The 13,343-nt window shown below is 43.2% G+C and overlaps 1 protein-coding gene across 7 annotated transcripts in view; it reads left to right on the plus strand.

Moving 5' to 3' along the window:
- Positions 1-390: 390 nt before the first annotated feature.
- The window catches only part of ITGA6 (integrin subunit alpha 6), a 44,841-nt gene continuing 31,888 nt past the window's right edge, over positions 391-13,343 (plus strand). For 6 of the 7 annotated variants that reach the window (XM_074911382.1, XM_074911386.1, XM_074911384.1 and 3 more), the window contains exon 1: positions 405-616. In XM_074911382.1, coding sequence (XP_074767483.1) covers positions 456-616 — 161 coding nt within the window. In that variant the 5' untranslated portion in view covers positions 405-455. Of the gene's footprint in view, positions 617-13,343 lie in introns of all 7 variants that reach the window. The other variant, XM_074911388.1, reaches the window with a different exon arrangement.

Consider the following 13,343-nt stretch of genomic DNA (forward strand, 5'->3'; position numbering starts at 1 on the left):
CCACAGCTCTGTATGACCCCGGAGCCTTTCCGCGGGGTGTTACGCACAGGGTCGGTGCCCTGCGGCGCCGCTGAGGATCGCCCGGAGCGGTACCGGGGCTCCCCGCGCCTCTCCCCGCGGGCTGCGGCCCGGCCCTCACCTGCGGCCGTGACCCGCCCCCGGCACGGCTCTATTTTCAGTCTCGGAGAGCAAAGCCACCCCCGGTCGGGGGCGCGGTCCCCCTGCGGGCCCCGGGAAGCGGCGCCAGGCCGGGGGACACTTTGTGCCGGTCCGGTCCGTGCCGGCCCCCCCGCGGCGGGGAGCTGCCGCGCGGGGCCGGGCAGCCCGCGGAGGGCGGGGCGGGCGGGCGGGGCGGGCGGGCGGGGTCCGTCACGGCGCGCGGAGCCGGCGGGGCACAACGGGCGCCCTCAGCGCGGCGGCGCTCGGCAGCAGGTTCCCGGGGCCGGCGAGAGCAGATGGCGGCCGCGCTTCTCTTCTACCTGCTCCTCCTGCCGGGGCTGGCCCGCGCCTTCAACCTGGACACGGACAACGTGATCAGCCGGCGCGGGGAGCCGGGCAGCCTCTTCGGCTTCTCCCTGGCCATGCACCGGCAGCTGCAGCCGCAGGAGAAACGGCTGTAAGTGCTCCCGCGCCCCGCCTGGCCCCGTCCCGGGCCGCCCGCGGCGACCCTCCTCTCCCTCCCACCGCCGGGAAACTTCCCCTGGCGCCGGGCCGGGGCCGCCGGCCCCCCACCTGGGGGGGAGCGGGGCCGGGCGGGGCGCCCCGCGGGGCGGGGGCGGCGGGGGGGCACCCCTCGGAGGGACGGGGCGGCACCTGCCGCGGCCCCTGGGGTGCTGCGGCTCCGCAGGCCGCCCGGCGGCAGCGTGCGCCCGGGCGGAGCGGCGGGGACGTGCCCGCGAGCGAGGTGCCGCCCCGCCCTGGCCGCTGGCCTGCGGGCAGCCGGGGCGAGAGGCCGGCAAGCAGCCCCTGCTGGGAAACCTTCCCGCCGCGGCGGCGGCGGCAGTGTCTGCGGGGCCCGGGCGGAGCGGGGCGCCACGGGCTGGGGCTCCCAGGGCAGCGCCGACCTGCTCCGCCCGTGCCTGTCCGGGCTCGGGGGTTGGTTCTTCCTGCGCGCACCCGGCCTCGGGTAACCCAGGGGCTGCTGTTCAAGACGGGACCTGCCCGGGAGTGCAGGTGGGAGGTAGTACCAGGAAGTCGGGAAAAATAAATCAGTGTTGGTGGCGTACGGGTCTGCGGGGAAATTCAGAAAGCAAAGTAAGGCTCCTTTGCCCATCTTCAGGCTCCTTGCCTCTTTGTGACCGTATCTGAGCAGTGCCTGACCCCACCCTATCCAGTAGTGCTTGGACGGAGTGTGTCTTGTATTAAGGTATTGTTATTGAATAAACGTCGCTTCCCCAAGTTTTTAGTTTTCATTCAAGAGAAGACGAGCCCGTAATCTCCACAGAGTTAATGGGAGAAAGAAGCTGGAAAGAAGTCGAATCCTTCATAAAGTTAGCTGCTGAACTTACTTAAAAGTTCTGGGCCCGTTTTGCTCACACTTGCGTTCTGTGTGCTTTAATAAAAATTACAGCGTGCAAAGGAGTATAATTCAAAAATGCCCACGTTCTGTCTTCCATCTAGAAGACAAAGTACCGATGGTATCCTGAAGAATGAAATACAAATCTGCGAGCTCCTTTTCAGAGGCCTTCATCTTAATTCTTGACAGTATTACTTGCATCTGTCTCAGTTCTAAGAAAGCGGTGCCCGAAGCTTGTTGATTTCCCATTGTATGGTCAATACTGGTAGAATGTGTCAATATGCAGACAGCCAGTTGCTGAGAAGTCAGTAGAGACACAAGAATGGTCGCAGTATTCAAGCTAGTCTGTAATATTTGGCTGAAATGCTTCAGAGATTATTAGCATGAAAGTTCTGTATTGTATGTGTAGTAAGTGCTTCCTCAGGCAATCCAAGTCTGGGGACAGAGCAGAGCCAGATGCCTTGTCATGACTTTCTGAATCCAGGCTTTCATGAGAAGCAACGGTCTCTAATAGAGACAAAACCAGGCTAGAGAAACCGTGTTTTATGGTGATGTGCACTTCTGAGTATGAGACATCTTGGTCATTTTTAAAATCTCTCCATGAGTTTTAGCATAAAGATTTTCAGCGTTATCCTGGGTAGCTGCTAGGTAGTACTCTTGGAATGAAACTTTTTACATCACACAGGGATGTTACAGTCACTTTAAGCATCACTTTTCTTTCTGTAAGAGTAGTAGTGTGTGGCTATAAGAGAACAAGACATTGCTGAACTATCTTTCATAGAAACAGAGGTGTGTTTCACTTGTTTTGTGTAAAATCTGTCTTACGAAACAGGAGTTTTGGTGGGGAAACTTGAAGCCTCCCATGTTAGGCTGCATATGATATCAGATAAAAATGAGTGATGTTGAGCTAATACCAAACAATTTGTGTGTCCTGTTCCACAGAAACCATGTGTAGTTTCAAAATAGCTTGACTCTTTAGAGGTGGAACAAACAGTTTCTGCTGTCCAGATACTTGATGAAGGTGGAAAGTTATGGGAATGGAGGTCATCCTGAGGTCTCCTACGGAGAAACAAGTATGTCTAATGCCTGTATGCTGCCCATTATCTGTAACAGCAGGATTTTTAGTCGTTTGTTCTCAGGAGTGCAATACCTCTGCATTCCTAACTGCATTTTGGTCTGTGTCTTACCTCTACTGCAAAAGTGGCTTTATGTGCAGATATCTCTTAGTCAGATAGAAGTATTTATTTTTACTTCTTCTCAGATGGATGCTAACTTCAAAGCTCAGTTACAGTTTGAGTGTGAACGCTGTTAAGTAGTTGCCAAAAATACACGAACCCCATTTCATCATTGAAACTTAATTAAAAGTGACACTTGGGTTCTCATCTTGCAGGGAGCCTTGTTCCAAAAAAATCTGCTAACCTGAGCACCCCCTTGCCCCCACAATTTTACAGGATGAGAAACAGGTTGTAACAGACATGTACAAGATCGGTCAATCCTTGGAGAAACAAGCAAATGAGAGGTGTAATACCTGAATTCTATTCAAGGGCTGTTTCGGTCTGTGGCTTTGGAGCAAGGCTTGGTAAAACAAACTAAATGATGTGTAATTTTTCTCTTGCCTCACTTAAGTGGTTCTTAAGTGAAATGGTTCCTCTTCCTCACACCAGATTATGTTAGTGTTAAGCATTATGAAAATCCTCTATAAAGATGAGGGTGGAGAATGTCTAGGAAGTGTGACAAAGAAAGGTACAGCTGAAGTAGCCTTTGATTAAACATGGTATTTGCTTTTGATCACCTTTTTTCTTAGTCACAGGATACTGGATTGCATGTTAGCTTTGAGTGGCAATCTTTTCATTTATTAGTGTTAGCTACTAATGGCATGTTTGCTAATGAGGAATTACTTAACTCCCAACAGTATGGGTAGATGACTGTTCAGCTGCTTTGACTTTAGTTGTAAATGGTACTGAGTGGGCTGGTAACAGGATTTCATTTCTCTTAGTGAATATTTTCAGGTGAGAAAAGTTGGAAAGTTTGTCAGTTGGAGAGGAGAAAAACTTTATTAATTCACAGTGACTGAAAACGGACTGCTAATGGCATGTGCGTGTGAAAGACAGTTGAAGCAATCTTAATGTGCATCAGGGGAGCATTAACATTGGAGGGACTAAGGGCAGCCTGCCTGGATTTCTGTGTACAGTTCCGGTTCATTGTCAAGCATGGTGAATTGGGTAGCAGAAAAGGCTAATGCATCTCTAGGAGAGCTGGATTTGTTGCCCTGTATAAGATTGTTCTGGTTTTAATCTGCCAATGTGATGAAAGTAAGGGGGTTCTGGTTCTGTGAGAGGGTCCTGGCATAACAGCAATGCGTTTGTCTGCAAACTGGAGGAAGGTTTGTAACTCGGAGGGGCTTGAGACTCAAGGAGAGCATAGCTATAGGAGTAATGTGGCTAAAGTTTAAGTAGTTCTGCGGTGGAGAACGTGAGTGTGTCTAGCATCTTTAAATGAGAATTGCACTCACTAGAAATATATACATATTAGCTACTATATATTATAAATATGTTACTATTATGTTATTACAATCTACTTACTATATATAGTGAGTGTAGTCACCTATGTATAATTATATATAGAATATATATAAATGTATGTATATACACTCCATGTAAGATGTCCAGCAGGTCCGTTCCAGTCCTTTTTGATTGTAATTCACAATGATTTAAGCAAGTGTCTTGAATTAGAACACAAGTCCCAAGAATACCTGAATTTGTGTATTACTTTACTTGCAAATAATTCTGATGTTATTTTCAGTAGAACTATGTAGGATTCTTGTTACCATCTAAGGCAAAAAAGGATGAGATTGTAGTTATCAACATTCAAGATCTCATCAGCTGAAAAACTGTGTGGTTGAAAGCTGTGGATAGGCACTTTATGTCAATACTGCACTGACCATTAGCAGCCATAGAGTCCTAAAAATTGCAGTATTTTACTGAAATTTTTACTTGTGACAGGTTTTGCTGATACTGCATATCTCCACTGGGAGCTGTTATATCAATACATAACAAAGTTGCCTTAGGTCAGCAGGGCTGCTGACATTGCTGTGCCGATGCAGTGGATCCTCAGTGGTATTTAGCCAGTACTTCTGTGTTGACTGAGGGTTTATGCTCATAGACACTTTGATCCAGCAACAAAAGAGCTGGATTATGCTGGTCTGCAGTGGAAAATAACAATTTCTGCTTGCAGAAGTGGTGTAATGTAATTCAAGCTTCAGGTAGACTGAATTTATAAGAGTGCATATTTATACCTTCAGGATTTAAATGCTTTAATAATGCTGCCCTTTAGTGCTTCTGTCAATTTAAAAAAAAGAAAGATTTCTTATTGATTTTCCTTTCATTTTTTAAAGACTGTGTCTTTACTGCCTCATTGCATGTAGCATTTTTTTTTTCTTGTGTGTCTCTGGTTTTGTCTATGCAAGCTATTCTTGGATAACCTGCTTAGCATGCTTGATTGCTTTCTTAATTTGCGTTAGTAGAGGAGTTTGTCTATGTTTGAGATAGATGTCTGGTGGCAAAGGTCAGGATCAAATGAAGTTGGGAAGGAGGAGGGAAGAATGGTTCAAGAGTTTCACTGAAGTGGTAAGGGAAAGATTATTAAGAAGATCCATCATACTAATATCATGGGTGAAAGAAGTGAGAAAATAAATTTGCATTGTATAAGAGCAAAGAATGTGGAGTTGCTGTAGGTGGAGTTAAACTGCAGAATGTAAGGTTTTTTTCCCAGGGATAAGTTTAAGTTGCGTTGTGAGTTATCAGTGGTAGAGACACAGCTGACAAGTTTGCAGGTCAGGTATTCAAAAGATTGGAAATTATCGTATAATTGTCACTATCTGACTCCTGGTTTTGCAGGTGGAAAAGGTCAACATCTTTATTTTTGATTAATTTTTTTGGTTGTTTTCCTCAAGGGAACAGGAAAAAATTGTGCACTTAGTCTTGCAGAACTCTACTAAGGTGAGAAGGATGAAACAGAACATTGAGCTGATAACCACTAGGAAGTTGTACTAGTGTAACCACTTCTGTCAGTGTAGAAAAAGAGCAGACCCTTCAAGGCACTAGTGAAGTCACAGGTCATACAACAAAAATGTGCTTCTACTAGGACAGTTTAGTCCAGGTGCCTCTAAAAAGGCTGTCAGGAAAGATATGCTACAGTACAGTCCTTTGCTGTTAGCTGTGTGAGTTCACAGGTTCAGCTTCACTCCAGTGTTTACTGGTGTGACAGATGTTCATAGAGTAAAGCTAGCCTTCCACACCGTAAGTGGCAGACCTCTTATCTCAGTCCTCCATCCCCCTGAGGAACTCGTTTTTTCAAGATGTGATCACTTTTCAGGTGTTTTTTTTCTGTGGTCACCTGTAAGTGCATAGAATCTTATGTAACCCTGTGGTAGGTGTGTTATTTTTCTTATGCTTGTGTTACTGAGAATTAACAAAATTCATTACTGTGATAGTGGGAGCCTTCCATGAGTAAGGACTATAGCGTATGCCTTTTGTCAGCAGTGATGATAAATGGGCTTATGGGCAGACTCCAGCTCTGAGAAACATCCTAGGCTATCAGCTTCAATTACAGCTCATAAAATTGTTATGCTCTTACTGGAAGATGCTTGTACCTGATACAACTCCTTAGTTTCATAGCTTTTTGGTTTTACGTATGCTGAGCCTGATCAATGAAGCAGTTTCTAATGTAAAAGGTACCATGTCTTCGGTGGCGTTGCCAGAGCATAACATTTACAGGGGAGAGGTGATTACACATTTTTATAAGCATTCTGGCTTATGCTTTCTTATTTTTAAATGTCTCAGTAGATGTGAGTGGAAATTTGTGGAGGCACAAATTCCTCTCTCTTCAGCTTGTGTGTTTGGAAAGAGAAGGGTGTTCTGTATGTTGTTACTCTGTGTAAAACACAGACCTGCCAAGCCATTCCAAGAGCATTAAAATATAAATGATGGCTCAACCAAAACTACTTTAAGTTCCTCTGGTCCAAGTCTGTTGTACTCATCCCTTTCTAAAAAGATGGAATTTATACCAGGTAGTTCTTATTAAATAATATTAGGATATACATCAACCCTTGATGAACACAGCATATGCTACCCCAGCGAGCTGTATTGCTGCCAGAGTATTAGACACGTCTCGGAAACAGATCAAAAACTTAATCTTGCGTCCTCTAAAACTAGCAAGGCTAAAATAGTGTAACTGGAACAAAATAACACAATGCAGGCAAGGACAGACCTTTATCTCAGGAAGGAGGGGAAAGGCTTTTCTCTGTGAATGAAAACTAATGAACTGCGCAAAATAAGAGTTAAGGACAAAGGGAAAGCATTCCCCTTGACAAGTTGTGTTCTTGAGCAGGGGCTGTGGGTCCTGACAGCTCTGCCTAATGATGCCCGAAGACTGGGCAGAAAAGCGTTGGGGGGAGGGCTCACAGTTGGAAAGACCAGCAGCTATTCTCTTGCTTTTCAAACTAAGCTGATGTAGACACACACAGATGGGCGATGTAGACATGTCTGTCTGCACGTCTGACATAAAGCCTTCAATGAAACTGTCCGTGAGGCATTCCATTGTGAAAAGGAACTGTAGTCCTTAACAGTGTTTGCTCTAAATATTGGGGGGAGAAGTCATCCTATACCCTCTTAGTCTGACGTATAGTTTGGTTTGAGAACTGTAGTTGTAAGTTGGATGGGCTAAAATGCGTTTGAGGAGCATGAACACTTACCATCTAAGACCTGAGGTGAGAGTGAGCTGGAGAAGCAGTTTTTTCTGCAGTTCCCTTCCTGCAGTGAGAGGTGGGGTGCTGACTGGGGTGTGTGTGCTGTGTGCGTGCTCTGCCCCCATTCTCAGCTGTGTGGGCTGGAGCTGAGTGAAGAATCAAGGCCCTCTGTAGCACTGGCATCCTGAAAGCTTCAGCTGGCAGACAGCTGCTGGAAGCTCACTGCCGTCCCTATCTTATGGTGCGCTTTAGACTTAAAATGTGACCTCATCAGCTACAGAAGGGTAGAAAGTGAGGGAGACAGACAAAATACTGATCAAGATGCAGTGCAGAGTGAACCATTCAAGCATCTGAAGGATGTAGCATGCACAGCACAAGGCCTGCTTTCTGTGCTCTGCTCTGTTCCAAAGCAGCAGGATTTGGAACGGACATGTCAGGAGTTCTGCAACAGGGATATTAAAGGGAGCACTGTACATTACCAATGAGCTGGAATCTTAAGATTTAGCATTTTTATTTGAGGACATAGTTTTCCCTTGGTTTCTGTTTTAATTTCCAAATTTTCTGAGGTCTTGAATGCAACAAATAACTTTCAAACAGGTGTGCACAGAGACAAGAGATGTGCTGGTAGTATAGAGCTCTGAGGCATAGCTATATCAGAATTATTATTGAAAGATATGCTACAATTTCTGTATCAATTTCACTCTTGTGCTGGCTACTGGGATGGTGAATGAGACTCTAAGATGGCATATACTTAAAGAATAAACCATAAGACAACTCTAACATCACGTATGGATCCATCTTCATCCAGATGTGGAGCTTCATGTGCTGTATTGCCTACTGTTAAAAATACCATTCACCTTTGTAGAGAGTTCTAATTAATCCCCTTTTTTGTTACAATCTAGTAGAAAACTGTCTTGTACTGTGACTGGAAATAATAAACAGTTTGTGTTTTATCTTCAGAAATACTGGCTAACAACATGAGTCTGCACCTGGACTGTTTGATGGATCTGATCTGTAACTGTACAAGACAAATGTAATTTTTGTAGTATGACTGTCAAATTGTTTTTATTTAATGAAACAATTTTTATTTAAGTTTCTGAGAATTCTCATTACTATTGACTGCCCTTTAATAAATATTCTGCAGTTGTTTAGGCTCTTTTGTCCAAAAATCTTAATGTAATTTATAGTGATATTATTTCTTTAAAATAGGAATGAAAAGGAGCACAAAATCAGTGTTATGGGGGTTGCTAAGATGAGTGCAGTTCTCTGTGTATGTTAATAGTGCTGCTAATGGTAATTTGTAAATAACAAAGAAAAACTTTTGCAGAAACGGGACAGGTAGATTGGCTTCTCATGTGTGTTTTTCTTAAAGGATAACAAGCAGAGAAGAATGGCTTATTGATCTAATTTGTTGCTGTCTGGATTCACCACAAAATAAAACAGAACATTTCCCAAATTAGTATATTGGGTTGCCTGGCACGTTACAGCGGTAAATTGTTCACCAGTCAGCATGGCCATTCTTTTCTCCTCTGTTAAACTCTACCCAAAAACATTTCCGTGTGTGCCAGAGCAACTGTCAGTTTTGTAAGGAATGCAATCTGTTAAGTTTTCTTAGGAGATACCTCATTTATTTCAGAAGAACTGCTGTTTAAAATCAGCTGTTGTTTAAATGTTTCAGAACCAGCATGGGTCTGGATGAATCACTCTAGCCATAACTGTAAAAATGCCATGTTTTAGGGACATGTTCTGCAGAAAAGGCAAGACTGAGATGAGGGTATTGGGTAAATGGCTATTTAAAAACAAGTAAACAAAAATCCACATTATTGAATGAGCAGATGGTGGTCTGTACTGTTAAGTATTAGATGGAAAATTAACACCTCATAGTGGTATTTAGCAAGGGTAGGTACAGTAAGAGGCACAGGAATATTTGAAGAAACTAGTATACAGAATGGTTTGGAAAACATTGAATAATTCATTTATTAGCGTTGGATATTGTTGATCGAAATATATATAAGCAAATTGCTTCTATGAAAGTAATGGTAGAAGAATATAGCCTAGAAAAGTAAACATGAATGTGGGAAAAAAGTCTAACTTTTATTTTTAAGGGAATTATTCAGTATATTAAACATAAATGAACTAAACTCAATAGATTATTAAAGCTTCTTTCAAAACTTTAGCATAAAATGCATTGTATTCTTGGTAAAACGCAGTTCCCTTGCGTTTAAGGTATCACAAGTACCACGTTTTCCAAGACCATTTTGAGAATTCCGTAACTTGCTTTGGAAAAGAGAATTGCAGTTATGTTGGTTTAGTTTAAAGAGCAGGCCAGATGTGTTCTGCTGTGAAGTACCTGAGATTAGATATTTTTAATCAAAATGATAGTAAAAGGCAAAAAGTACTGGTTCTTATATTGTGATTTTCGGAGCATTTGCTAGTATTGGACTGACCGTTTTTGGCTCTGTTGGAGTGTTGGCTGTTTTTCTTGTTTCCTCTTACAAAACTGCATCTAAAAATATGTCATTTCCTAATATTGATTTCCTTTAAGCAGTTGTACTAATGCGTGTGAGGATATTTTGCCTCTGGAAGGGAGAAGGTCTGTAGGATCAAGAACAAAAGCAAGAAGGGTTCGTGGGATGCACCCTGTGTAGATGCTGTCTGTAGCGTAAAAACGTACTTGAGTCCCTTCAAGGTAACACATATGGATCCTGCACCGGATTTCACTGTCAGCTGGGGAACTTCTAGGTTACGTTCCAGCTGTATTCTTTGCATTTGTTTTCTACTTTCAGTGAGGGAGTTTGGACATTTTTTAAGAAACAAGGAACAGCAAATACGAACGATGAGCATTGTTATTGAGCTTGCAGATAGATAACGTCCCCAGGAATGGTAGACTTTCTTACAGAGACCGAGTGTTGTTTCCATTTTAGTGAAGATGAAAAACATTTTTTCAAACTGAGCTAAATGTGCTTAGCTGCTGCCTGTTTCAGCTTGGCATCGTTACCCTCCTGAAAAGCAGGTCTATAAAATATATCTTAAAAAAACAAAGCAAAACACGATAGCAAATATGCAGGGAACGACTCAGCCCTGTAATGCCCGAGGTTGTTTGCTCAGCAGCACATGCTGGGTCAAAGGTCTGAGGGAAATTCATGTTTATCCTGGAAGTGCTCAAAAGTGGTGACCAGCTGTTGCTGATAGCAAGCACATTATCATTCTGGGTAGCTGAATTTTGAGTCCTCCTTTTCTCATAGCTCTTTTCACATTACTCTTGTAAGAGAATTATAAAGATTTTTTAATGTTGCGCTTTGTCAGTGGTGCTGTTGAAGCTGCATAGTGGTTAAATATGCTGGCTTTTAGACCTTAGTGATACCTAGCAGAGTGTGTGAAAAGAGATTATGGTTTATATTTTTCTGTGTTTGTTTAGTGTGAAACAAACCTTAAGTGGAAATCACATTATTTTCTTGGCCAAAAATAACTTATTTTTCCTATATAGCCAACTCCTGTAGCTGCTACACAAATATGGTGTAATTATGCAAGTCCCTATAAACTTTTAATCCACTCAATTTATTTTTCTTCTTGAGAAATGTTTGATAATTATGTATTGTGGCCCCAGAATATTGCTGAAGAGGGTTTCTTCTGTCTTTCCAGCCTAGATATATTTGTGCGTATAGCAGAAGAATGCTCTTGTTGCTGTCAGATCAGATCCGGTCCTAGTAATAGCTGCAATACTGTTTGCACAACTTTCAGCCTACAGGAACATAGGGTGTTAAAAATACTTGAAAAGGAGTAATTAATTCCAGGTTCTGCTCAAATAAGAATGTAGGGAGTGGTGAAAGATGGAAAAAAGTATGTGTGAGAGGAGGCATGTGAAAATTAAGCATATGTGCATGTGGAGGGGGAGCAGTATATAGCAGAAGAGAATGCAGTGGGTTTCTTGGCTTAGTTGCAGATGTAAGTTATTTTGCAAACAGAAAAATCTTGTTCTTAGGTTTTGCAAGCTCATTGAAATTCTCAGAGTTTGTACATTCCTACTCATAGTAAAATATAATTGCTTCTTTTTCCACAAATGTGTATATGGAGAAGTTTCTTGTGAATATATGATTTATTTCTGTTGATCTATTTGATCAGTGTTTCAGTTATCTGCATGGCACAAAAAAAAGGCTGCTTCAGTGTCCCAACTGCATGGGCATTTGTACGATTTCGTTCTCCTACAAAAATACCTTATTGGAGTGATGTTCTTCCAAGTGATTTGAATGCCTGTGTTTTCTGTTAATTTGAAGGAGTGGGAGGACTGTGTGTCAGTACACGTACCCAGTGACACATCTGCTTTTGTCATTAAGGTCATGGCTTGAAGAAAAGCCTTACTCAAACTGTGGATCCTATTATAGCTGTTTAACCCAGGGCTATGATGGTTTTAAGACTTTCAGAATAATTTGAACTGTGCTTTGGTGCACAAATGACTTTCGACTGTTGAAGTGTTTGCTGGTTGCTTGTGTGCTCGTTCTCTGACACATTTACGAAGAATTACTTATCAGGATGGTACATGCCTTTTCTACACACGCAGAGTTCTTTAGGTGGCTCCCGCAGGGTACCTCTCTGTGGTGCCGTGGGCTTTTGTTGGCAGCTGGGAGGGCACAGCTTAGCTCAGAGTGCCAGTGTTGGTGTGGTGCGGGTGAGCTTCCCACTGGGGCTCTGGTTGGTACGTTGCAGCTGAATGTCATGAATGTCTTTTGTTCGGAGAGTGAATCTCCCAAAGTTACATATTACCATTTCTATCGTTGTGTACTTAGTGCAGGAGGTTTCTGCCTGTCTTTGGTTTCCCCCCTACAATTCAGAGGGAGAAGGTGGTAAGTCTGTAAAAGAAGGAACAGGAGTCATCTCATAAATGGGATGTACAGATGAAGGAACTACAGCTTGGATTAATTTATGGAGCAGTCACTCTTCAAATACTGCAGAGCTGTGGGATTAGTTGCTGTAGCATGTTATTTTGCCTATTGATTCTACTGTGAAATGTCTGTCCCTCTTGTAGTTCTTTTATACCTTTTAATGGTTTAATTATGGTCATAAATGAAACTGTACTTCATTCAGCGCAGGAAGTAGAGGAATGACATTTCAACCCAAATACTTGTTTTGCACTGTATTAAAGCTCATGCAGTTTTTAAAAAACTTGCTTTTGCCATGTTGGTGAACAGTGTATGCCTGTTATGGTTGTTACCTCTCTAACAAGTATTGCATTCAAAGACTGACTGGGAGCACTGCGCTTTCAGATTGCTTTTTTTTTTTTTTGGGGGGGGGGGGGGGTGAGCCTGAATAACTGTTCCCATAACTTCATTTCTTTTCTAAAACATGTGCCTAGTAGATGATGTGATACTTCTTTCATTTTTCATGAACTTCAAATGCAGATGGCATGTGTTATGGGGGGGATACAAAGACGAGACTGGCAAAAATGTGGTTTAAATTTGTATTCAGAAGTTTTCTATGATGTGCATGACAAGCAGCCCAGGTGCAGGAGGTGGTAATTCCTCATTTCTGTCATGCACTTGCTTACTTGGGCCTGTAGAGTGAGAAAGTCCACAAAATACTGATCACAGCACTAACTCAGCATTTTATATAGTAGTATCAGCAGCCGCTTCTTTACAGCCTGTTTTGCCACAGGAGCGATGGGCCAGGGCCCTGGTGCATGGGGGCTGTTGGTGTGAGAGTGAGGTTGTGGTGTGGGGGCAGCAGGGATGGACAGTTCACTCGTCCTGTTGCTTCCAGGTAGCTGGGGACTGCTGGGTCACTGCCGGGGCTGGGCTGGAAGTGCTAGGGCCTCAGCTCCCAAGTTTGTTTCTTGAAATGGTGCACTTGTCACTTGACTTAAACCCCATGTTGTTATAAGAGGATTTAATGCAGCAACAGGCACTGCCGTGTTAGAAAATCTGAGTTAAAATCCCTTTAAGGTTATTTCTTCTATAAGTTTATCACAGATTAATTATAAAACTGTCTAATACATGTTTTACAGTATCACTTCATGCTCAGTTGTGTTTGTGGCACAGGTGGTATTCTTCCTTTTAAATCTGAAGGAATGTATAGCTTGTAAGGGAG

This window comes from Athene noctua, chromosome 7, assembly GCF_965140245.1.
Source record: "Athene noctua chromosome 7, bAthNoc1.hap1.1, whole genome shotgun sequence".
Taxonomy (NCBI): domain Eukaryota; kingdom Metazoa; phylum Chordata; class Aves; order Strigiformes; family Strigidae; genus Athene; species Athene noctua.